The sequence below is a fragment of the Lampetra planeri genome, chromosome 7, assembly GCF_965212315.1.
Source record: "Lampetra planeri chromosome 7, kcLamPlan1.2.h2, whole genome shotgun sequence".
Classification (NCBI taxonomy): Eukaryota; Metazoa; Chordata; class Hyperoartia; order Petromyzontiformes; family Petromyzontidae; genus Lampetra; species Lampetra planeri.
Genome location: NC_136113.1, coordinates 4,155,282 through 4,181,138, shown reverse-complemented (window position 1 = coordinate 4,181,138; position 25,857 = coordinate 4,155,282). Strand labels below are relative to the sequence as shown.

The 25,857-nt window shown below is 49.1% G+C and overlaps 1 protein-coding gene across 1 annotated transcript; it reads right to left on the bottom strand.

Annotated features, from left to right (window-relative positions):
- Positions 1-11,995: 11,995 nt before the first annotated feature.
- Positions 11,996-22,851, bottom strand: ABCB10 (ATP binding cassette subfamily B member 10). The gene is made up of 13 exons (XM_078595999.1): positions 22,006-22,851; positions 21,327-21,530; positions 20,489-20,691; positions 19,315-19,449; positions 18,498-18,644; positions 18,086-18,221; positions 17,708-17,803; positions 17,297-17,506; positions 16,932-17,011; positions 15,654-15,834; positions 14,620-14,663; positions 14,471-14,505; positions 11,996-13,417 (listed from the first exon to the last, which is right to left on the bottom strand). Exons 1-13 carry the CDS (start codon positions 22,535-22,537, stop codon positions 13,159-13,161), a joined length of 2,262 nt encoding a protein of 753 aa, XP_078452125.1. The 5' UTR covers positions 22,538-22,851; the 3' UTR covers positions 11,996-13,158.
- Between the last annotated feature and the right edge of the window lie 3,006 nt (positions 22,852-25,857).

Genomic DNA, 25,857 nt, shown 5'->3' with positions numbered 1-25,857 from the left:
ATGGGTCCTGGCCGAATGAAGCGCACTGCCTTCTCGAGTCGGGGATTTGACCGCCCGGCCTTGTAAGGGCACAGCCGAGGGGTGGGAGAGGGATCGCTGCTTTGCCCGGCAGTAGCGCGCGGCGGGAGCTACCGTCGCGCAATTGTTGACCCAAAATGGTCTCATTCAATTCATGGAGAATAGCAATAAAGTGGCACGCAGCGTGCGACTGAAAGCGTGTTAATTATCATTTGTGTATCGTCATTATTATTACTACTACTCGTGATTATTAGTGACATTGCTGGCACGGTAAGCGTAGCAGGATTTGAACCATGGTGAGTGTTTAGACGGGTGACCAACACCAGGGCTTGCCAGGGTTTGTAGGATTGGGGCGGCGAGGTTTGGTGGAGGTGGCAGTGCTGAGCGTCACTCACTCTCGTATGCGTAATGGGGTTTTGTCCGATTCCTTTCCCACACGAAGCCACTCATTCAAAAATGGAATCGGTCAAACAACCTCCAATGGAGTAGAAACCCTCCTGACAAGGCGTCTTGAGACTCGCGTGGCTCCCCTGGGCTAAACAGCTGCCGTTGTGAATGTCGCTGCGGTATTAACGTGTGCAGGATGGCGTCAATGCCACGCTGTTGGCCGTGGTGCCATCGCTAGCCGCGCCGTGTGAACTTGCGTGGAGATGGAATGACGGGCACGGATGGCATCGCTCATTCTGCCAGCGCGATAACAATAGCGAGATAATTCCAGTTGTATTCGTGGCCCCTGGTGGGTTGAACAGACACGCTGTAAGAGAATGCGACGTCTTATTACAAAGGTTGAACGCAAAATTTACGTTCATGAAAACCGTGCCAGAAATTGTCACGCTTGTTTACTTCCACGTATTCAGGAGTGTGCGTTATTAATTCGGCGAGCAGAGCTCCGCGACCACTCCGGGAGGCTGATAAGCAGCTAGCGGGACTAACGTTTCGCACCCCTCCCCCACCCTCGCGATACAATGAATCGTCGCGATTCACAGTCCCGATTGAACTACATAATCGATTTTTTTTCTTTAATAATTGTGGTGAATGCGGCGATTTCAGTTGGCGGAGGGGGTCATCATGATTGACAAAATTACGTCCTATCATCATTAGCCATGATCAGTCCACTGCTGGATGAAGGCCTCCCCAAGTCGTCCCGATCTCTCACGGTGGACGCCCTCACGGGCACGTTCTCTCCACGGACTTCCACTCCGTTATAATTCTCGACCATCGGCGGAGGGATGACGCGAAACCTCCGCACCTCCGATTAGTGTGGTTGGCTACGTACGGTGCGAAAGAAGTTCAACATACGTGCAACCTATAGCAATGGAAACATGTATACATACATTCGGGAGCTGTTATTCATCGTAACACCCTTCATAGCGGCATCACGGCTGCTGTCGTGGCTGGAGGGTGGCCAGGGCAGCCCACAGGGAGACCTGCAGGGGTCCCACTGCGCATCGAGCTCGCTGGCCTCTGAGTCACTGGACACAATTGGCGGTTCGACTCCCGCCGCCGTCCGACAATTAATGTTGACGTCGTTCAGATCGTAATAGCAGAGTACGTGCTTTGCTGTCAAGTTAACTTCAATTACTGTGTGACATCATCATTTTCAAGAGCAGACCATCATCGTCGTTATTCTCAGACCTGCCTTGCCAGAGCATATAAGGCGTCTCACGAGGCTCGCTTTGTGTGCCTCTCACCTGGTTAAATAAAGGACAATGTGCCAAGACCCCGGGGCAACAGAGGGCCGAGGGGCTGAGCGCTCTTGCACGTGTGAGCGAGCGGCCGCGCGGCTCCCCCGCAGCCCGCCCGGCTAAACTTAGGGCCCACTTTGCACTTTGTATTCCAAAATAGCGCGCTGGCCTTATGTGGAAGTCTGAGTTATATATAATTGCAGATCAACGCCGGGAAGGTGAGGCTATTGCTCGGCGGCGGTGGTGGAGGAGGCAACGCAGGCGCGCGCGTGTGTGTGTGGCTGCCGCGTAAAGACGGCATGGGGGGGAGGGGATCTCGTGTTTAGTGTCCGAGGCTTCGTCCTTTCGGTGTTGGCGGCACTCGGGGACGTGGCGACACTTGGCGTGTGCAAGCCCCCCCCCTCCCCCCCGGGCAGACGGGGACTCTCCATGGAGGAGCGCGAGAGAGTGGCGCGTGTGGCTCCACTCCCTCGGTCGACACGGCCTGAGAAAAGTCGGTGTTCAAAAAAACGATCATATCTGGGGGAGACAAAGGCGGTTGGGCGTGGATCACGGCCACACCGCACCCTCGTGTGCCGTGCCGGTCTTCACAGGCCGCTCGCTGACAGCACCTGTCCTCGCAGTGCGCGCGAGGCTACACGGGGATCGCTGTGATCTCGCCGAGTGTAGCCGGAGTTCGAAGCGAGCGCTCCCCTCGCTCGCGTCGCACACCCGCGGTCGTGAGTCTCACATCGTGCAGCGAGCCCCCCACCCCCAAATCTGATGTTCTTATACATGCCGCCACCCTCCCCCAGCCCCCCCTAAAGCAGACTCAGTCGTGGGGGGGTGTCCCTCGCCGCATGGTTCAATCTCCCCCACCTCCCCTCCTTGAAACAAAAAAAACCTAACGTAAACAACAAAAAACTCACTTCGCGGGATTAATTAGGAATTTAGAAGGGAGCCGTGAACAGGAGCAACCCCCCACCCTCTCCTCCTCCTCTCCATCCATCGCGATGTGAAGCGGCATGACAGATGCCTCCTCCTCCTCCGCCTCCTCCTCCCTGCCATGTGCGCGCCCTCGTGTTGTGTGCGGGTGGGCGCGCGAGGAGGCGGGGGCCCCCGGCTGATGATGCTGCTGCTGCTGATGCTGCTGCTTGTTCTTGTTGCTGTTGGTGGGGATTGCCGAGACACCTGTTGGACGGCGCTGGCCCGCGGCTGCCTCTCCGTACGTGTCGAGCGCGATATCGCCTTTCATGGTCAGTGTGGAAGCGCGCGCTCTGAAGCTCAAGACGCCTGCTGGGAGGTTGAGGAAGCTGTTCGCGGTTCACGTCCCCCCCCCCCCCTTTTTGCAAGATCACACAAGAAATGGAGACGAAGGCATTCCAATGCCTTCCAGCCTGGGTTCGAGTCCGGGTTAGGACGAGCCCTTATATGTAGTTACTTGGGTACAGAACATCATGATCTAATATATATGTAGTCGTGATGGCGACCGATATAACCCCCCCCCCCAATGATGTTCTAGAAGGGCTAGAAAGCTGAACGCGTGGTACCAACACAACACAGTCGTCCTGTCCTTAGAGCTAGAACGGGGTTCGCAGCCTGCGACTGCTTTTCGTGACCGTCATTGTAATAAGGACCACCACCCATCTCGTATTCACGTTGCCTTGTTGCGATTTCTTAAAATATTGAGCTGTTTCACAGAATTCGGAATAATGCCTATTTTTTGTTGTTTTCTTTCGTTGCTGACCCTTGAGTTAGAATACATATATTTTAAAATATTTCTAGAATTGCGGGTCTCCAAAACGTGCAGCCGATTGTTGATTGATTTCGGCTGTAAGGGGGGGGGGGCGGGGTGGTATGGCCAGCCGAGAAGTCTCAATCGCTTCCACGTCTCTTGAGTTTAACACTTAAGAGGCAATAACCGCTTGTACATCATCAGTGAACCAAGTGGCTCACCGCGCCTTGCAGTGTGACGCTAGCTATGATTGACGGAAATACGCGGAAGCAGTCCGCTCCCTTGTACTGATATTAATGGTAATTAATTTAAAAATAAATCGGTCATATAAATGGCATAATTACATTATTGTGGTTGTTGTTGTTTAACCACCGAAGCCGCGTTAAGTCTCAAGACTGTTGTCAATGAGGGTCTTGTGCCTTGGGATGTTTGGCGAGTTGTTATCGGCGGTGTCTTTGTTCAGCCTAAGTGTACACAGAAGTGCTCATTCTCATTGAAAAAAAAGTAACCATACTTGCTCTACGCACAGCCGTCGCCTCCCTTGCCTGTATTCAATGCGTGATGCACCGCTCTCATTCCGAACCGTGAACAGTGTCCCGCTGACAAGGGGGCATGACAACGAGATCATTACACGCACGCACAACGCGCTCGTGTTTAACCCCACGTCCACCGCCAGTGTGCCGCGCGGCAATCAGCAGGCACCTTGGCACGCAGCAGCTGCGTCCCCCAGACCTGCAGCTGAGCAGGGGGAGGCGGCCGTGTGCTCGAGATGTAACAGGAAAGGGGATAACGCGAGGCCGGGGTGCCCTGGGCACTGGCGGGAGGGTGGTGGGTGGGGGAGTTTGTGGAGACGAAATGGCACGGACAGCTGGGCAACGCATGAGCAGATAGATTCCGGCTGCCCACGTGGTCTTGAGCAGCCTCGCGCAAGCGTCAATGGGCTCCTTGTGCCGCGCACACAAAAAACAGTCGCCCGCGTCTCCTCGGGTCGCGAGCAGCTGCGTCGGGGGGCAACACGTGGATGGGTCGGGAGGGGGGGGTAAGGCACAATAACAATCCAGTGTTATAGATGCATGTGTGTATGTATTTATTGATGGGGGTGATTCTTCCAGCATCTCACAACGACGTGAAAAATACGAGTAAGGTACCCGCATGCATTGTTTCAAGAGTTATATATATTTTTTTGTAAAGTCACAGCAGGGATGATGGGTACAATTATTCGGGTCAGAGTGGACGCATTTGGATAGAAGATACTTCTCCAGAGAGACAATAGTGAGGAGCAGGAGGGGAGAGGAAGATCTTGAGCTTGGACATGAACCGGGAGGGGGTCTCAACAGAGGCTAAACGAAAGGAAATTTGACATTCTAGATTTGAAGCTTCCGTGACTTGCAAGGATTCATATTCTTAGTTTTTTTCGGTAAAGTCACGTAGGTAAAACATTAAAATTTAAACTTTGACAATAAGAGCAGCATTAACAGCAGCGGAGAAAGAACGTGAAGGGGCTAGATTGGCTCGTTTGTAAATGCAAGTCCACAAAGTTTATCTTGTTGACGGTTGCTATACAACGGTGGGAATTCCACATTCCTATGGAGGAGACAAGTCTGCATACATCGGACGAAGATTATGTTTATCGACCGGAAATGAGGTAGATATAAATTGGCTGCGTTACGGGGAGAGATTCAATCAAATATCAGCGGCGTTGTACACGATTCCGAACACGTCGTAACGTACAGCGCTGACCTTTGATAAACCAATTAGCATTTAATTATCTCCTTTCGGTGCCTACGTATTGAACGTTTGTAATTGTGACAAAGTGCCTGGATGCAGCCTGTAATTACTGGAGGTCACGTGGGGCATTTTAGATTACCCGAGCTCTCGTGTTCGTGAATGCAATGCACCGGGCCGCAATGCACGGAGCTGACAACGTCTGTATGCTCGGGGGGGGGGGGTCGTAAAGATTTATTGAAAGAGGAAATATCGCATCACGGGTCCATCGCAATCTCGGCCCTTTTATTTGTCTTGCTCTCTTAGGCAACATGCCTTTGCTTTGCGACGTCACGTTGTAGCCCGCGTGACTCTTGCTCATGCGGAATGGCATTGGGAAAATCTAGATTTGAAGTTTTCGTGACTGCAGGGAGCCATACTCTTTGGTTCTTTCGGTAAAGTCACGTGGGTATGAAATAAATTAATCACGATGTTTCGGGCGCAACACAAGCGTTCGTCATCAAGTGGGACAACCACACCAAGAAACACTTCAGCAATTGTTTTGGGAAAGTTTTTTTTACACGGCAGGTTTACGACGGGGATGCGTTCCTGAAAGGTGCGACGAATATCGAAACGGCGTAAACCAAAGCGGTGTACGGGGCAGGTGAGGGCGAAGGCTGAGGCGACGGATACGAGAAAGGACGGATGGTTCTGTCGGCGACGTGTGGCTTGGGGCGACACAAATCTGGCAGTGGTAGTAATAAAGTGACGACATTTGTAAATCTGGGTATTGCTGTACAGAGACTCTTCTACTTACGAACGCGTTAGGTTCCCGAGGTCTGTTCGTAAAGTCGATTTGTTCGTAAGTCCAACTTTACTCCTGTCGATTCCAAACGTGTTGTGCGGCATGTACACTAAACACGGGGAATGGCTTTAAAAGTTGTATCATCTCCTGTATATGTAGATGTCACTGGCTCTTCACGTTCTGCAGATGTAGATGCCACTGGTTCTTCATGTTCTGCAAATGTAGATGCCACTGGTTCTTCACGTTCTGCAGATGTAGATGCCACTGGTTCTTCATGTTCTGCAGATGTAGATGCCACTGGTTCTTCACGTTCTGCAAATGTAGATGCCTCTGGCTCTTCACGTTCTGCAGATGTAGATGCCACTGGTTCTTCACGTTCTGCCGATGGAGATGCTAACTCCATTTAGTGCTCGTGTTTCCTCTCTTGAAAAACTCGGTCCGAACAGGCAAGTGGACATACGGACGGGTGTTTGTATCTGTGAAAGTTCGTAAGTAGAGGAGTCTCTCTATTTCGTTACACGGGATAGCCTCACTTGAGTCTCGAAGACTCCCTCGCTTATTCAAGTGTGCCCTTATACGGTGCGAGTGTATCCGATGACACGAATGAGAACGTGGTAAGCTGAGTCCGAAGAAGCCGCAGAAAGGGTGGGGGTGATTACAATTCAGCACTGCCACCTCCTGACCACACACCTCGCAGCCCTCCGCGTCTCACATCACCTGGCGAGCCGTGGGTTGTGGTCGCACCCATCCGCACGTACGAAGCGGGCTCCGATCGAACACCGCCTCATCTTTTCAAACGACCGTGCAACGAGGATCTGCGGCGCATCGTGACGGCCGCGGGCATCCGATTCGTGAAACCGCTCCGCCGTTGTTGATGCACTCGCAGTAAACACGCCACTCTGCTCAACTGTTAAAACGTAAGGTTTTAACTGTCAAGGGCTCTCGCCACTCGAGACGAGTGTTGGCGTGTTTTATTTAGGCGATGCAAGCCGTCGCTTTACTTTTGAGAGAAACTAAACAAACCCACGCGAACGCCGTTCCGCAAATCACGCAGGAACGCACGCGCGGAGGAGAGCCGCGTTGCGTTTCATGCGTCGTTCTCTTTACGGGACATTTTAAACAAACTCAACAGAAACTACCGCCGCCGTACAGCGGCCCGGAACATAAATAAATACGGCGTAACGCTGTCGCTTCGGTGAACTTGTACCGCAGATTTATTATTCACAGTGACGGTTAGAAACACAGCGTTGGTTATTTCGATTTTAAACACTCAAATATTGTGTACCGCCGTATCGACGCAAACTACTGCAAGAGGGCACGCTTAGCCAAGCGTGGCGCTTTTGTTGGAGGAACGCGTCGAAGATGTGACCCGCTCAGCAAATCGCCCCTTTGGCCGGTGGATGAAATCGCGACCGCTTCGTGTGAAGTCAGCGGTGGCCGTCTTTGCCTGGATATGGAGAGGCATCAGGAATGTGGACTTTCTACAAATGGCTCCGGGTCGCCAACAACGGAGGCTAGAACCCGCACCAGCAGGGAGCCGCGCTTGACTCTTGCCCACTGTCGGCTACGTCCACGCGTCTTCTCGTCGTCCGCCGTGGCCCCGCGGGCAGCAGTGTCCCCTTCCGACTCATCCTTATCGGGGGTGGAGGAGGAGGCAGCAAGGCCACGGGGTCCGGCGAGGCCACGTGCACCCTGGGTCCACCCCTCCCCCCACACAACACCATCGCCCCCACCCCAACTACCCCCCCACATTCCCCCCCGAAAATGAGCGAATTTTTTCCACAGAGAGCCGCTATCATCGCGCGCGCCTCTTTCGCGGCGCAACTATTAATCGATTAATCATCGTCTGCTGCTCACGATGCACGACGCATCATTATAATTTGTGATTGGTATAATTACTGGAGTTCACCGGATCCCCACAGCCACTAGAGGGGGCTACAATCCACCACAATGGGTGTAAATACAGGTAGTGTCCGAGTTACGATGGTTCGACTTACACATGTTTCGATCTTACGATAGCGATACGACAAAATTGCCATCAGCAACCTAACATCGTTGAAGAATGCAGGCGACGGACAGAATCTTGGTGAGTACAGCACAATATGATACGTTACGATACGTCCAATGCCCTGTATGATACGTAGCTTTAGCGATGTTATTTCAAGGTTACCACGATACGATACGTTCAAGTGCATGTTAAAAGTTTTTTTTTATAGCAGATAGGATTGTTTCCTGAAAAAACTTTATATTAAATTGCAGTTCATAAAGGTAGCCTAAGAATTTACCTCGTTTTTTTTACTTTACACTTTACTGTGCAATACAGTATTGTAATTAATAAATAAAGACAGTATATAGTTTATACAGTACGGTACTGTAAATTGCTCTGTTTTGCGAAATTATCACCATTCTTTAGACTCCTGGGTAGGCGAGGCCATCTTCGACTTACGATATTTTCGACTTACGATGGAATCGTCGGAACGCATCTCCATCGTAAGTCGGGGACTACCTGTAAACGATTTTTTTTTTAAGTTTAAACGGGACTCAAAAAATCGTTTACAGGTAGTCCCCGACTTACGATGGAGATGCGTTCCGGCGACTCCATCGTAAGTCGAAAATATTGTAAGTCGAAGATGGCCTAGCCTACCCAAGAGTTTAAAAAATGGTGATAATTTTATTGCCAAAAATTTGAGTCTAAACGACTCCAATTTTTTGGCAATAAAATCGTTGATGGAGGAGGACCGCGACAAGCCGAGTGGCGTTGCACGTGGGCCCTGTGGAAAGGGCAGAAAAAACGCCTCTCGCACTGCCGCCACGTGTGCCCTGCCTCAGTGGTAACATTCTGTTTTATTGTGGTTATTTTTGTTAGAACCCTTTTTTTTAACCCAGCAAAGCCTCAACGAGTTCGAAACCTATTTTTGTTTTCAGAAGTGTTCCTGTGCCAAGTTTGGTCGCAGTAGAGGGCGATGTTGCAAATCGAGTAATTTGCAACTGATTTGAGAATAGGGTTTCCCCGTTTTTCTGGCAACAAAACAGGTGTGAAGATTATCCGCAAAGCTGTTTCTCCAACCATGGAGAAACAACCCCCGATCAAAACCATCACGTTACCATACATAGCAGGCGTTATCAAAAAGATTGCCAAAATCTTAAACAAACACAAGATCCAGGTCCGATTCAGTACAGTAGACAAAATCCGTGATCTAATCCCATCTCTGAAGGATGTCATTCCTGACTTATAATACCCTGAAGTCTTCAAACTAAGTTGCATCTGTGGTTATTGTTACATTGGGGAAACGAAACGTCATGTCTCTGACCGTATCCGCGAGCATAAGTCAGATCTGAAACATGGCAGAACTAATTCCTCTGCCGTTGCTGATCATTGCTATAACGTTGTGGGCTCTCATGATATTGTTTTCTCCGAGACCAAGGTGCTCTGCAAGCCGTCTGGCTACCATAAAAGATTCGTTCATGAAGCCATCCAGATATATAAACATAGACGTAACTTCAACCGAGAGGATGGATACAAATTGAGCAATCATTGGAAAGATGTAATTAACCAAGTAAAATGTAATTGTTCATAGTTGTTCCATCTTATTTACCGGTACTAGTCTATTTTACCGAGTTAATTGTATCCTCAGCGTTCAGCAGTGCCGCTATTTTGTGTTTATTCTGTTTCGAGCGCCATCATCTCCATACACCACATCCACTTACTTCTAGCCCCCCCCCCCTGCCCAGCTCCCCCTCCCCTTATCCCCCCCCCCCCCGCCCTCTCTGATTTATATAAACGCCTGAACTCCGGCTTCTCTCCCACTCTAGTAAAACATTTCTTGCTGTGGTTGTCACACCTGATGATGATTGCTTGTGTTGCAATCGAAACGTCGTGATTTTATTTATTTATTTGTATTCTTATTTTATTTTTTCACCTACGTGACTTTACCGAAAGAACCAAAGAGTATGGATCCTTGCAGTCACGAAAACTTCAAATCTAGAATGAGGTGTTAAGATGTTAAAACACCAAACTGAAACCTTTTACAAGAAATCATGTCTGCATTAACCACAATACTTGTGGTCAGAATGCAAACAAAAAAACATACTCTGATAATATATGCATTGTCTTTGAAACTGATTGGTCCACACCAGAGACAGATTTTTTTTGAGCCTCGTCTCAAAACGATGTTAGACCAGAGGACGCCAAAAGGCTAACACCGTTTTGAGACGAGATTCAAAAGAAAGCTGTCTCTGGTGTGGACCAATCAGTTTCAAAGACAATGCATATTTTATCAGAGTACGTTTTTTGTTTGCATTCTGACCACAAGCATTGTGGTTAATGCAGACATGATTCCTTGTTAAAGGTTTCAGTTTGGTGCTTTAACATCTTAACACCTGTTTTGTTGCCAGAAAAAAAGGGGAAAACCTATTCTCATATTTTGGTTCTGGCAAAGGAGGTCCCATGTTGCAACCAATCTTTTCAGCATTGACATATTTCGCGATTACCAGTCAGTTTTTTTTAATATCAGAGAAACCCGAGGAAACCCACCACGTGTAGAATAGGGGGTGGGGAGAAGATACAAACGTCACACAGAAAGGAGCCCAAGTCAGGAATCGAACCCTGGGTCCCTTCGTGCGGTGAGGCCCAAGTGTTACCACTACGCAACCCTGCCGCCCTTCACCGGGTGAAAGCTCCCACTGCCTTCAGTGCAAGAGATGTGCAAACCGCTTGGCCGTGCGTGGATTCTCCACGTTGCTCGTGGGCTGTCAGGATCACATGGTGACCGTGGTGGCTCATGGCTCCGGGTTGAGGAAGACACACTCTGCATTGGGGTTTTCCCGTCTCGGGTAATGTGTGCAGGTTGGAATTCCTTAAGCAAATGCAATAGAAAAGATTAACTGATAGCATAGTAACGTATCAATTGTGAGCCTCATCGAGTCTCAAGATACATGTTTCAGACTGGTTGCTACTTTGAGATGTTTGTCCAATTTCACTTAATGAGTATTGTTTGCTGTTGCAAGCCTGAGGCATTAGGCGTACCCGGAGAAATCCCACATGCACGCTTTGCTGTACCGCCATCTCCTGGTCACCCCACAGCCCAACAACGGGTTTGGGAGATGTCACAAATCTTCGTGATCCACCACCCTTGCGCCCGTCTTGTACGAAAAAAAACCCACCGATGATCAAACCAGTTTCTCAGAAATTCACCTGCACGCATCATTCGAGACTGGAAAACCCGAGGCATAGTCTGCAAACTCGTCGATCTGCGAGCCACAAGCCGACCACTCCATAGCCGCACCCTCATCTCGCTGAGACCTTGAGCAGTGAGGGCCATGTCCTTTCCTGGAGTCACCGAGGGGATTTTTTTTCACCCTGCCCTCGCGCCTGGGGGCAGCGGAGAGCGGTTCTGAGTGGCACGCTGTGGGTATTTTTGAGAGCCCGATCGAGTTACGTCTGACCGCTTTTCTCGCTGCCTAAACAAGGCAAGGCGTGCACTGCTGTGCGGCGATCGCACCCGAAACCGCACGACACTCAGGGTTTTCGCTCGCTCACTCATTCAAAGCAGAGCATTAACATCTTCAACGTGGCGATAACGGATGAAAGCGAAGTTCTGGTGATTGCTTCTGGATGTACAGCCGCACGGGCTATTTTCAGTCCACTTGTACACACGTTCTGGATGGCCCATACACATGCGTTGTGTGCGCGCGAGAGTGGTGGCATGCAGCCGCGGGCCACCCAGGGGTACGGCCTTGGCTGGTTTAATGGAAGCCTCTGGGGAGGGCAGGGGATAAGAGTGGGGCTCCTTGGTAGGGCCGCCCCAAAAGGTTTTTGGAGGCTCAGAAAATACCAAAATACCATCTGTGCTATTTGCTGGGGTCCCCATGGACTTGAGGCGAATTGCCCTACTGATGCCCCCTCCCTCTAAGGTCCTGGGGTTCCGAGATACTCGCCGCCTCGGCTGATGAATGGGCACAGGGATCGAGGGGCAACGGACCAATGACCCATCGCTCCGTTGCACGTAACACAACCACGGTGTGTGAGCAACCTGTAGAGTACATGACGACAAAACATCAAATGCAAACTCATCATGAATGGTCTTTATTTAGAAGTGGAATGTATAAAAACCACACCAGGCAAACCTGCTCCAATCACAAGAGCGATGTCTATAGTAGCGTCTCCTCCGTTTACGGCCAAGTAATTTGGTATCACATCAATCCCTGTGGTTATCCAACAAGCTGATGCAGTTCCACAGACCAGTGATGGCTTTTAATCAAAATTACAAAAAAATTACCATAAAAAGTTCCTTTTTGTAAACTCGTGAGGAGGGCTTTCTTTACAGGGTAATATTCAGAGTGCGGGGGGGCATCCAGACCCAGCGCTCAAAGCTCGGTGGTTCTCGAGAGGGTGGAGACTCGGTTCTAATGCGATCGAGCACAAGTATGTGCCCGAGGAAAAAACCAAAACACCATTTTTAAAAGAGACAATCTACACATCATAATGCACATATAAAATAGATTAAAATATCTCATATACAAAATATATTTGGCCTTTAATATTGGCATTTTAAAGACACTGTTATTGTGACAGCGTGTGGTTGATCATTTACATTTTTTTCAAATATTCTGTGGGATTCACCGCTCACATCTTCCCTGAATACCAACGGCACAAACTTACACAATTAACAATGTTATTGGTAGAAACACTGCACAACCTGCCTTGTGTAGACTTTTTGAATCAGTACTCACAGAATATCATCTTATAAGTCTAACAAGATCAACAGATGCCACATCATTTCCCATCACCTGTGTGGACAATTTTGATTCCACGGCACAAGGTGGCACTTTGGATTCTGCGACTGCATCGTGTCCACGTTTGCGTCTGCTCCGTTTTAAAACACGACACATCACAGCTATAGAACGAGAGTAATGTGGTTACAATGTAAGTGCACGCAAAAGTATATAGGGTGGGACAACGGATTTCTCAGGAAGTAGTTTGGTGCCAGCACTGACTTGGCAAGATACATCCTTCACATCCGCCACAACTACAGCAACCCCGATCATCATCTGGCTCATCGTGTTGTCCACCTGCCATAAAGATTTTCATAATCGGTGTTCGGGCAGCTCGCGCATATCATTCGGCAGTTTCTCCTCGTATCCCTTTACATGAAAATGCAAAGTCACTGTTCGTCGAAAATGGCGATCAGCCTTTTGAGTTCCAACTACATGGTGACGATGACATGCGCCGCTCATCCGGCACGCTGGTCCCCTACGACCGCGTGGTGTGCCGCGGTCTGGCGCTCCACTAGGCGATGGAACATGCCGCCCGTGTCGGCCGTCAGCTGTGCGTAAGTGCCGGCCTGGGCCACGCGGCCTCGCTCAAGCACGGCGATGCGGTCCGCGCCCTGGATTGTGGAGAGGCGGTGCGCGATCACCAGCACCGTGCGTCCCGTCATCAGCCGGTCCAGCGCCTCCTGCACCAGCGACTCGCTCTCCGAGTCCAATGCACTGCGGGGCGGCGGTGACGAATGCGATGAGGCTTAATTTAGTGGTGGCAAGATGTTAACTACCTTGCTTGATATACAGGAGGTCGTGGGTTCGATCCCGACCCTGACGCCTGCCTATTTGTAGTTTGCGTGTCTCTCTCCCCGTGGTCGCGTGGATTTTTCTCTGGGTTCTCCGGTTTTTCCCTCCACATTTAGAAACATACATTTGGAGTAAAGTATTTGACTGATATAAATTCCCACATGATAAGCCACTTCAATGAGCTATCATTTGTGGCCAGGTCGCTTCTGAAAAGAGCTATATAGCTCAATGGGCCTTACCTGGTAAAATAAAAAGTTTAGTTGAATAGTTTTGTTTAATTTCAGTTGACATCGCCAGCCTCCTTCAACAACAATGGCTTACTGGGGCCTACAAGTATTCACTACGAGTACCACTGCTACTACGAACCAGGGTTTCATTTCAACTGGGTCTGTTCATGTGAGCGACCCCGGTAAATATTTCCGCATCCGGCACGCCACAGCCAAGCATACCTCTCGCAATGGCTGCGGTTACTATTCACGTGCCCATCACAGTTTTCCGGTGACCAGGAAAATATTTAGCGACACACAACACTGGAAAGGTGAAATGTAGTTTTGCAACTCGTTAAAAAAGGAATCGTCATTAACACCACCTCATAATAAAAAAATATCTATACAACAGGATAACATTGTGCATACACCATTTTCCAGTGTTAACAAAATAAATAAGCAATGTGTCTTCTTCACATATCCACCACTCCACGTAAAAAATATACATATTTCTTATCCAACCCACTGGCCACGCGACCATCTGGGAGTGCCTTATTAGCAGCACTAAATCACAATACAAGCAAACTCTATACAGGTTTTAACATTGTGTCTCATCAACAGAGCTTTTTATAGATCAAAGTATTAAAAAAATCTAATATAATGAGGCATCGCAAGACAGCGAGAAGCGGTGGCAGCTTGGGGAAGCTGTCACCCAGCAGTGGACTGATCGTGGCTGATGATGATAATCGGAGTAAACGATTTATCCTACCTTGTTGCTTCATCCAGCAGGAGGATATTTGGATTCTGCAATGAATAAGAAAAAAATCATTGGCAGAGCTACGACACACACATTTACGCTTCAAATACAGTGGGGGATCGAGTGTAATTTGAAATGCTCCGCTGTAAAAAAAGCATCACCTTCAGGATGGCTCGTGCGATTGCAATTCGTTGCTTCTGGCCACCTGTGTGAAGTGGAAGACATAACCCGTGTGAATGTTTATCGTTTGTGAGCTCAGCGAGTGCCTCAAAGAGGCTGATGCTTGACATGTGCCAGTGGTATAATAAGTAACACTGAGATCCATACCATGGGCTCACGGTCAAGGAAATTAAAAGCACCAGGTTCTCGTGTGCGGCAAACGTTTGTGGTTTCCATCTGGGCGTTGATGATAATTGCACAGAAACCGGTCTGGTAATTCACACCTTTAAGTGTTTCATTGAGTAAATCTTGGCACAGGGGGCTTATTTCTTTGAAAAGGCCAGGGGCAAAGCACTGCTTGCCAACACGGATGAAAAGTGTGTGATACTTAGCAGTAGTGTAAGAATAATCATGCAAAGCTACTGGGCAAAGAGCCATGATTTTGAGCCCAAATGCCATTCCACATCAAGAGAACAAACGCATAAATTACATTTTGCAGTTTTTACATCTTTCTGATGCAAGAAATAAAAGTAATAAATGGCATTTCAGCCAAATTGCTATGCGGACTCTAAACCACTGCAAGGGGGCCTGTACAACAATGGATTCCTGAATCGATCTGTGCACACAAGTGTTAGTGGCTTGTATGTATGGGTTTCCTCCGGTTACTCCAGCTTTCTCCCCAATGTTTCGGAGCACAGACCCAAAGGCCCGAAACACCAAGCAACCAGCAACAAACGGAAGAAATGGTGTGATGGGTAAAAATTAATGCGTCTCGAATTGAGAGCAAAGGCCTCGAGGACTTGGGGAAAAGAGATGTCGGGAGGGAATTTACAAAGTAAAGAGGTTTCGGCGGAGGAAGCGAGGAAAAAAGAGACAATGGGAGGAAATTCCAAATTGGAGCAGTGTGAGGCAAGGAGCAGGAAGATGTGCATTACGACTCGCAGTAAAGTGCATGGTTGAATGCAGGCAGAGTGGATGAGTTGACTGTACGGGTTGAACCGTATCTCCCGCGAGCTCCTCGCCGGAGCGGCGTTACCGGAGAGCAGCACCCCCTTCTCGCCGACGACCGTGTCGAAGCCGCTGGGGAAGCCCTCGATGAAGCCGAAGGCGTTGGCCGCCTGCGCCGCGCGGGCGATGTCCGCTTTGCTCGCGGCCTCGGGGTTGGCGGCGCCATACGCGATGTTTTCCGCGATTGAGCACGAGAAGAGGATGGGCTCCTGCGCCACACGCGCACGCGAGGGGTGTTTGAGTCCTGCTTCATGCGGGGGTTTTTTTTCGTTGTTGAAAATCACGGTTCCTGACCGCAGGCCCAAATGCAAAAAAAAAAATGGCTGGCGGTTACGAATATCAGGCGACAGATGAAGCTGAAGACTTTTTTTTTTTTCACGGAGCAACGTTTTAAAGAGATGGAAGGGAATTTCCACGACGAGCTATGCGAGGTAAGAAGAAAAAATGGAGGAGCTTTGACCTGCAGTGGTGGTTGAACACAGCATGGAAGAGACCAAACAGTTCCTCTGTTTGTCAACCAAAAGTGTCGCAATGTTTTATTGTAATATAGATAACCTATGGCCTGCAGGGGCCAATATACTTCCAACAACTTCGTTTCACTGGCCAAAACCCAACCACTTCAAAATAGCTCGCAAAACGACATTAATCCTTCACTGCCAGCATCTTAACTGCACTAATCAGGAATGTCAGGGGAATAATTTCGAGGCGGCAACAACGCAGAATCGAATTTCAGCATGATCGGTCGCTTCCGTCATGACAGTCACCGCTTGGGTGATGTGTGGCCCACCTTGTGCATTTACGAGGGATCTGAAAGTCCTCTTCATCTCGAGAAAATAAGAGGTGCCCCCACCCCCATGTCGAATGCGTTATTCGTAGACTTCAAATTTTTGCGTTCGTATACATAATTTGTTCTTTTTCTTTCACTGCAGACGTACGGCATTAGACACAAATCAATTCAAGAAGAAACATAATAGCCATTTCCCTGTGCAGACACACACAACTGACGCAAGTATGAATCTTTGAAACTCTTGTTCAGGCCATCTGTCGCGCTGAGCTGCATTGACGTCAACAGAATTTTAATGTCACTCGAATACATTTTAATGTCAGTTCAGCGAGGGTCACCGAGATGACTATGATGGAGCACCTGAATGCACTATTAAAGTCTCTCTTCATCTAATGAAGCTTAAAGCTCGCATCGCACAGCCCGCGACATACAGCCGAGGTGTGTGCCTACTGGATGAGTTGTGTTTATGGGCAAATGTCTTTCTGTAAGTTCACATTCTGATAGTGATATGTGGGCTTGCACCTGGCTGACGGTGCCAATTTGCGATCGTAGCCAGCTTGGGTTCACCTCCCGGACGTCCTGCCCATCAATTAGTACTTGACCTGTAACACAGAACAAATGCACAATGCAGTGATCGTGAACATGTGTATGTGTAATATTTCCCCCAGTATCCGAATATTTATTCTCATATATGTAACTTTGGCGAAAGCGTGACACCATGTCCAAATCCATACCAATAGGTAATCCGTATACGTGTTTTGGCGGATGATGATTATGATAAAGCAGTGCGAGTGTGCCCCATGGGAGGGTGACCTCTGCTGCGAACGAATACTGCGCCCCAACCTCTCCTAGCTATGCGAGCGACATGTGGCAGCAGAGCGTCCGACCTTGCTGCGGGTCGTAGAGGCGTAGCAATAGCGACAGGAGTGTAGACTTCCCGCAGCCACTGGGGCCCACGACGGCGGTGACCTGGCCAGCCGGCACCGCGAGGTCCAGCGAGCGGAACACCGGGGCGGTTTCACGAGTCGGGTAGGCAAAGTGCACTCCACGGAACTCGATCTCCCCGCGCAGCGCCTGCAACGGCACCACCTGCCCCTCTGCCACGCGACGCACGTCACAACAAAGCAAGCAGCCGGCATCAGCCAGAGGGAGCCCAAAATCGCAATCGTCACCACACCTGTTTATTTTAATTGACGAATACTTCCGCTGCAAAAAGTCAGCGCCCACGCGGTTGAAAGATTGTATGTTTGATGGTATTTAATGCGGAATGTCCTGCTTCGAGATTGGGCTGGGCGTACCACCGAGTGAGATGGTCGGCTGACGATCCAGTAGCTGCCAGATGCGACTGCCAGTTCCCAGCCCCTTCATCAGCTCCGAGTAGAAAGAGCTCAGTCCTATGGTGGAGATGAAGCACAGACTTTTTTTTACCCTTTCTCGGTAAAGGCAAAATGCTAAAAATACTGAACAGACCATTGACAACACAGTGAACCATTGTGAACTCCGAACAGTCAGTGGAGGCTTTGAAGCAATCCACTGTAGGTAAACTGAAGCTATTTATTTCCTGGCAAAGTAGTCTGAACATAGACGTACAAATTACTATTCATCACGCCATAATAAATATAAGACAGCAAAAGGCAAGAGCAGTGTCCCTTGCTGTAACCTGAAGGTGAGCTTACCTCCGATGCTGATGCCCACCCAACCAGAGTAGAGAAGGAAAGCAGAGAGGTCCCCGACGGTGATGTGTGCGCTCTGCATGAGCAGTCCCCCCTTGTACAGCACGGCCAAGACGATGAGGTTGCCAGACAGCCCCGTCTGCAAAAACGAACGCACACTCGCTGTTTACCTTATCCCTTCATTCCATCTCAACACAATCCCTGACAACCTTCTCTACCCTCCAAATGCAATCGGCAGAAACAACAACAGTGTTGGTTTGGGGCTGCAACATCGGTTGAGTGATTCCGACACTGTATGTCAGGATCTCTTTGGGCATGTCTATTATATTGTAGCAGCATTAATGCTGCGTGTGCAGACACGCCCCACAAACCCCGGCTTTTCCCGTTGCGCTCTTGCGCGCTAATAAGCTCTCACCGCCCCAAAGAAGCCGGCTCGAGCCAAAGCCTCCTTGTATGCCAGCTGTAGCACGTAGTTCACTTTGGAGGAGTACTTCTCCATCTCAAGCTCTTCCTTCGCAAACGACCGCACCGTGCGAATGTTCCCTATGCGCTCCTCGGCCACCTGCAGTGCGGAACGGAAGACGTGAAAGCAAGGTCGGTGAAGCAGAACAAAAACACGTCCACCTGTTTTGAACATCAATTACTGCCTGGCACACTTATTTTGGCAGACTTTGTTTATTGGCTTGCGAGGGGTACACGTGAGCATTCCATAATTGATGATAAACATATGTGCAATATACATCCGTCACATTGCTTGCACATGCCAACTCAACGTTCAGATGTTTAAAGGTCCCTCCTGCTTGAAGTTGCTGCTGGCCAAGCATGTAAAATTCATTGATTACAATTATTTATTATACTCGTGATACATACACCACGTTGTGCGAGTCAGCACGATTTTCAATTTCTTATATTTACATTACGGTCATGGTCAGAATGAGACAAACAGAATAGTATAAATGAGATTGACAATACACATGCGATGGGCAGTAGTCATTTGTAAAACACAACACAGAGATAGTACGGACAAGATGTGCATTGTGAATAGCAAAACACAAGCTAAGCGTAAAAACAAATATTCAATCGAACCGTGAATCCAAACTGACCCATGCAATTATGAGGCTTTTACCTTCGAAGAACTGGTGACAATTCATGCAACGGAGGTTGGGGTGAATCACAAATGTGCCCGCTGCTGGATAAGTGACAGCTCTGGTGTCCGGCGGGGGCGGCCCTACCTGCGTGGCCTCGGCGAGCGAGTCCTGCGTGCGTTTGGTGATGCGGCGCAGGTAGCGGCCGTACACCACGGCGATCAGTGCGATGGGCGGCACCACGCCGAGGACGAAGGTGGCCAGCTTCGGCGAGACGTAAAACTAGAAAAGGACGGGGGGCGCGCACAGCTCGCGTCACCCACTGTGGTGCTGTGCATTGATGCGCAAGTCCACGGTGCATCCGTTGAAGTGTGCAGGGATATATGTTTGTGGATTCGTACGTGTTGGATGTAATTCGTTAATCTGAACCCTCCAGCCGCTTGAGGCTAATATGGAAATCAAAAATAAAATATTCTTGATTCGAATTATACTCCTGAATTGGAATGAGGGTTAATTGTAACATATCTCCTCCACACAACGTTGTTATGCAAGTTCTATGCACAATTTGTGTCATAAAAAGGTCAGTAATATGCCATAACATTAATTCATAACGTGCAATATAATCCAAATGACCAATAATTATACATCACTGTATAAGAATTGGTTTTACCCTTTCTGGCAGAAAACAGGTGTTAAGATGTTAAAACACCAAATATAAATCTTTAGCAAAGAATCATATCTGCATTAACCACACATACTTGTGGTGAACATGCAAACAAAACATGCTCTGGCAATATAAGCATTGTCCTTGCAACTGATTGGTCCACACCAGAGCCTAGCCTCGACCAGAGAACACCAAAAGGCAAACAGCACAGAGACAATGCACTATCAGGGCATTTATAGTTAAGGGCGAGCAGCTACATCATGGGACCTTTCTTTCCAGAATCAGAATTGGTTTTACCCTTTCCGCCAAGGGAAAAAACAATTCTTATATTTCTTATATTTTGACACATCACTGTGTTAATATAACAAGATGGATAGAATATATTTGACATTCCCAATTACAATTTTTTTCATGGGAATGTAAAACATAGGCGATGTCAGCCGTGACCAGGACTCAAATTCAGGTTTCCAAGTTCAAGCCGCAGCATGTCGACGACTGCGCCACCGCTCCCCCTATTATAAAAAAAAAATACCATGAAATATTTTATTAATTGGAGACATATTTAACCTTTTACAGAAGTGCCACAATGTAGCACCACACCACTATTCAGGCTGTGCACGCTACTACCCTCGGGTAGAACTGTTACTCCTCACGCACCATCATGCCGATGCCGACCGTGACCTGGGCCAAAGATCTCAGTCCATCGGACAAGTTCTCCGTGACAGCGCGGCCCATTAGGGCCGTATCAGCAGACAGTCGGTTCACCAGCTCGCCCGTGCGCGTCCGGTCAAAGAAGCCGAGCTCCTGCCGCATGATGGCACGGAAGAGGGAGTCGCGGAGTCGCTGCACAATCCGTTGGCCTGCGACCGCACCAGATGTCATCATCACATGCCCCAACGGACGATGGTGAGATTACCGATAAGAGATCAAGGGTTTCACAACCGCCTGTTCCTTGCAGTTTGGAAATGCATTAAACATCTTCATTATTTACAAACGACTTCATGTTTCTTAAGTGCTGTTTTAAAGCCCTTTTGTCAATCCACGACTGGACGAAGGCCTCCGCGGGTAATGTCAGTCACGGGAGATGTTGGACTATACCACACTGGTCATTGCAAGTTGGGAAAGGTGAGGGGCAGGGAGGGGGATAGGTGGTCGGGACTGGCTGTGATACGATTTGCCACTGGCGTTAGCAATGACTCGGAATCAAACTCAGGTGGCCGGCTTCTGAGTGCAGTGCACACACCTGACTGTGCCGCCACCACCCCCTGCCTAGCTTTTAAATACGTTAAGCTCTCCATAAATTGTATCACACTTAATGAGCAATACATAAGACAAATACACTTAATACAGGCAACACTGAATGCATCTTCACATTTGACCACTGCCATAGAGGCAATGTACTACACTTGACAGACAATCTGGCCTGGACCGGTAGAGGCCCACAATCCGATCACAGAGCCGTGGTGGTGGTGGTGTGGTGCGTGGCAGGCCGGACCTGACACCTGCATGAGATAGACACGGCCGGCGTTTGCGACGGCCCCGGCCATGAAGATGCCGGAGAGCACGGTGGCCAGGTGAGCCAAGTCGGTGGGTGCCATGTCTACGCCGCCAGTGCTGTTGATCACATCGATGACCTTGCCCAGGCAGAACGGCACCGACATTGTCACCACACTCGATATGCACAGAAGCCCCACCGCCGCTGCCACGAGTGGAAGGCAAAGAAAACAAAACCGGCGATTAGAAGGCGAAGTTTGAATAAACACAATCTCACTAAACTCACAAAGCCTTTCAAACTAAATGGGAGGTCAAGCTGCCCTGCTCCTCTCAACAAGTCAATTTGTGCTTTGTGTTGTGCCAAATCCATTAATGGCATACAATAGTGCATTATAACCCAGGGAGCATAAGGATTTCACCTTATCTAATTCCATATCTGCTCAAGAATACGTTACCCTGGCGTGTGCTCAAAATATAAAAACAAGTTATGTTGTGCATTCCGCACAATAACTCGAGCGCAGCAATTGACAATGTGCCACTCCACATTCATCCCCGTCACGGTCAATCGCGTGCAGTGCTCGTGCCAGGATTCAACAGCAGGTGGGGGGGGGGGGCAACACCGCGGTCATCACGACGCACTGCTAACGTCCCGGGGCAGCCGAAATGTGGCGCTGTCTCACCGGCGAGCGTCCGACTCTCGGGTCGTGCAAGCGCCATCAGCTTCTTCAAGTCCTTGGAGGACTCATCGGCGCTCTTAACATCCCCAACCTCGGAAGCCGCGCCAGTGTCACCCGCTTGCTTGAGGCCTCGTCCATCGTCAGCGCCGCTCGCGAACCTCCTGACGTGGTGGAGGCTCCAGGCCCGTGCGCCGGGAGCCGCGAATCCCAGGTGACCCCTCCAGGGCACGATGACCCCTGGAAGCCCCGGGACCACCACCCTCAGACCCGTTCGTCGGAGCCCAGCGCCGCTCATCGCCTGGGCCCATCGCTCCGCGGAAGCCTGCAAGCCCGACGCAGCCCTCGCCAACGCGGTCGTGCATTGGGGCCATAACCGCGGAGCCCCGCGGCAAATCAACGCCGCCACCGCCGTGCGGCAAGGGCCACGGGTCGGCGCGGCCCAGCGCCCGGCGCGTCCGTAGCTCACGCGGGGGGCACGGGAGCCCTGGCGCAGCCTCAACAGCAGCAAAGGGCACCTGACAGGGACGCACTGCATCCTGCTCGCAAGCGACGGGACGATGCGGGCGAGAGGTGGGGGGGTTGTTGTGTGCCTCGGGGTCACGGCCTCAGAGCCGGTAGCCGCTCCAGTAGCCCGGGCCGAGTGCGGGCATCACGGAGGCACGCGTTCTCCTCGCCTCGTAGTGCGTGAGTGAAGGCTCCGTGGTGGGGGGGGGGGGTGTATACAGGAGGTGGAGGAGCAGCAGCAGCAGCGGCGGCGGCAGCGGGAGTGGGCCGAGGCCTCGCGTCCACCCTCAGCCGGTGGGAATCGCGAACTCCTCACGCGTTGCGCTCCCCACCCCCCCCACTCGTGTCGGGACACTGTCGCACGCAACTTCCGCAAGGGGCGTGGCGTCTACGACTGGGGAGCGACGGGGATTGGCTGTCTCGTAAGCGACGCACCGGATTGGCTGTCTCGCGAGCGACGCCCCGGATTGGCTGTCTCGTGAGCGACGCACCGGATTGGCTGTCTCGCGAGCGACGCACCGGATTGGCTGTCTCGCGAGCGACGCGTCTTTAAACGCCACCCATCGTGGTTGTTCGATTCATTCGTTTAAAACCCCCTCATCATTTAAGGCGACGTTTCGGGCAATGGGCCTTCTGCAACACACAGAAATGTCGAGGCCGGAGAGATAGGCGATGTAAGAGTTTGAGGCTGTACTTTTCATCATCGGGCATAATAGGAATATTTTGGTTTGCTGATGAACAATGTTTGAATTGGCATATGAATAAGGGGCCGTCCATAAATGACGTCACGCGATTTTGGACGATTTTGACCCCGCCCCCCCGTCGTCACACGGCGTCACAAAAAGTCAGACCCCCCCCCCCTCAAATATGACGTCACAAAGCGCTGCCCCCCCCCCCCCAAAATAAAACATGTTTCAAATCGCTTTACACTATTGTCATTGTAGTGCGTATTTAATGTGGCGCTGCACTCTGATGTTGTAGGAGAAAACATTTATTAAAAAAGTCTATTTAATTAAGTAAAACGTGTTGTCTATATTTATTTAAAGTTGCGAATTTTGATGTGACGTCACATTTCTCACCCCCCCCCCCTCGTCACACATCGTCACAAATGTCTGACCCCCCCCCCCCATGTGCGTGACGTCATTTATGGACGTCCCTAACAATGTATTCGTAGCTATTGACGAACAAAGTCATCCTTCAATGATCAAACATATTCCTCAATAAACTCGTTTGTATTAAAAGTAAAATTAGAAAATATTGCTGCTCCATTGCATTATGGATGGACCTGTCATTGAAAGCATCATCATACCTGTCAACCCTTATGTGCCCCAACTTATTACAGACCAATTCAAACCTTACTGGTCACACGTCTCAACGTTCATCCTACAAAGTCCCATCACAAGGGAGAAACACAAACAAATAGACAACAAATGTTTTTTTTACCCGTATTGAAACGGCCGTACGCCATATCGACCTGAAAACTCAATTTCCCTGTACAAGAATATGGGTAACCCGTTTGGGTTGACACGGTATGCATCATTAGCATTAATGTATTAGTAGCCGAAGACTAAGCTGGCAGTATAAACTTAGATACCAAATTAAACCACACTTACACAATATTTGCAACTGTTACAGCTAAAATAAATTGTATTTGAACCGGCAGTATTCCCAAGTTAATTATGCACAATATTGTTTATCCTTGTGTTTGAATGAGTGTGCTATTCATTGTATACACGGACATTGTATAGGTTACATATTTAACATTTTTGTATACGTGCGTCACACCCTGGATACCCTTACAAATGAGATGTTCCATGACCCGAGAGATTTTCAAGGGAAAGATTTAAATAAAATAAATGTAACACATTCCTGCGGAGGGAGCTGGTAGGAACGTTGGGTTGCTCGGTCAGTGGCCAGGGTCAACGCCGGCGTGGTGTATTCCGCAAATATGCCCGACTGTGAGGGCGGGCACAAGCCGGCGTGAGTAGGTGAAACGTTGAGTCTTATAAGGGCACCACGGGGTGACCAGCCCCTCCCCACCCAGCCCCACCCCTCCCACCCCCACCTAGCCCCTCCCCACCCTCCCCACCCAGCCCCTCCCTCCCCACCCTCCCCTCCCCACCCAGCCCCTCCCTGCACGACGGACACAATAATCCCCTGTGGGCTGATGTAACCTGGCGGTTCCGACCAGTAAAAATAAATAAAATATTAAGTGAACGCATCCTCTTGCCGCTCAGATTGTCATTTTCAAAGCTCACGCCTCAGCCTGGGTTTGAATCCAGACAGGGCTCTCAAGTGTAGTGAGTCGTTCTCTCAGCACTCGCCTTGATGACTGCAAGCAAGATATCACATTTAGGTGGTCACGTGATTTGACTAATCAAAACAGCTCTGAGAATTAATAGATTTTAGATTTTTTTTTGGCAATAATAGAGGTGTTCAGATGTTCAAACACCAAACATGCAAACAAACATGCTCTAATAATATATGTAGGCCAATACATTTCAAAGGCAATGCATATATTATCAGAGCATGTTTGTTTGCATTTTTTTTCACAAGTACGTGTGGTTAATGCAGACTTTATTTTTTTCTCATTAATTTGCTAAAAGTTTCACGTTTTTTTTTATTGAAAGTGAATCTAATAAATAATTATACGCAGCAACAAAGTGGATTTGGTGTCTTTATTTATTTCTTCAGCACTTGAGACAAAAGGTAAGTCTAATTTATAACTTCTACATTATGGTAAAATAGACGTTTCTCGGTGATTTTCCAGATATTGTATCGAATTCCAGTTTATTTCAACCCCAGCGACCGAAAGCAGAAGAGAATAAAATTTCAGAGCAGTGCATTTTAACAAATTGAAGGTCAGTTATATACAGTGCTACAGTGACATGCCGTAGTTTTGTGCCAGATTCACTGCCATAAATACAGTGCTACAGTAAAATGCAGTGAGGTGTTCGATTACATATTTTGTGCAAGATTCCCTGCCATTAAATTTACACAAGATACAATTATACTCCGCTCAATTTTTTCGTAAATATTACAGCTTCCGTCCTAGGACGGGCAAACAAGCTAGTAAAGTCACGTAGGTATAAAATAATAAAACAAAATATAAATAAAGTAAAAAATTTGTAATAAAATAACAGAAAAAATATTTTCTTTTCTACCTACGTTACTTTACCGAAAGAACCAAATAGTATGGATTCCTGCAGTATCGAAAGCTTCAAATCAAGTTGACTGGTTCACAAGTCAACCTTATTTGCGATCAACACCATTGCATAGCTCTACTACATTCTTACCAACATTGTATCGTTTTACGATATTATTTTTTTAGATTGTTAACATCCATAACGC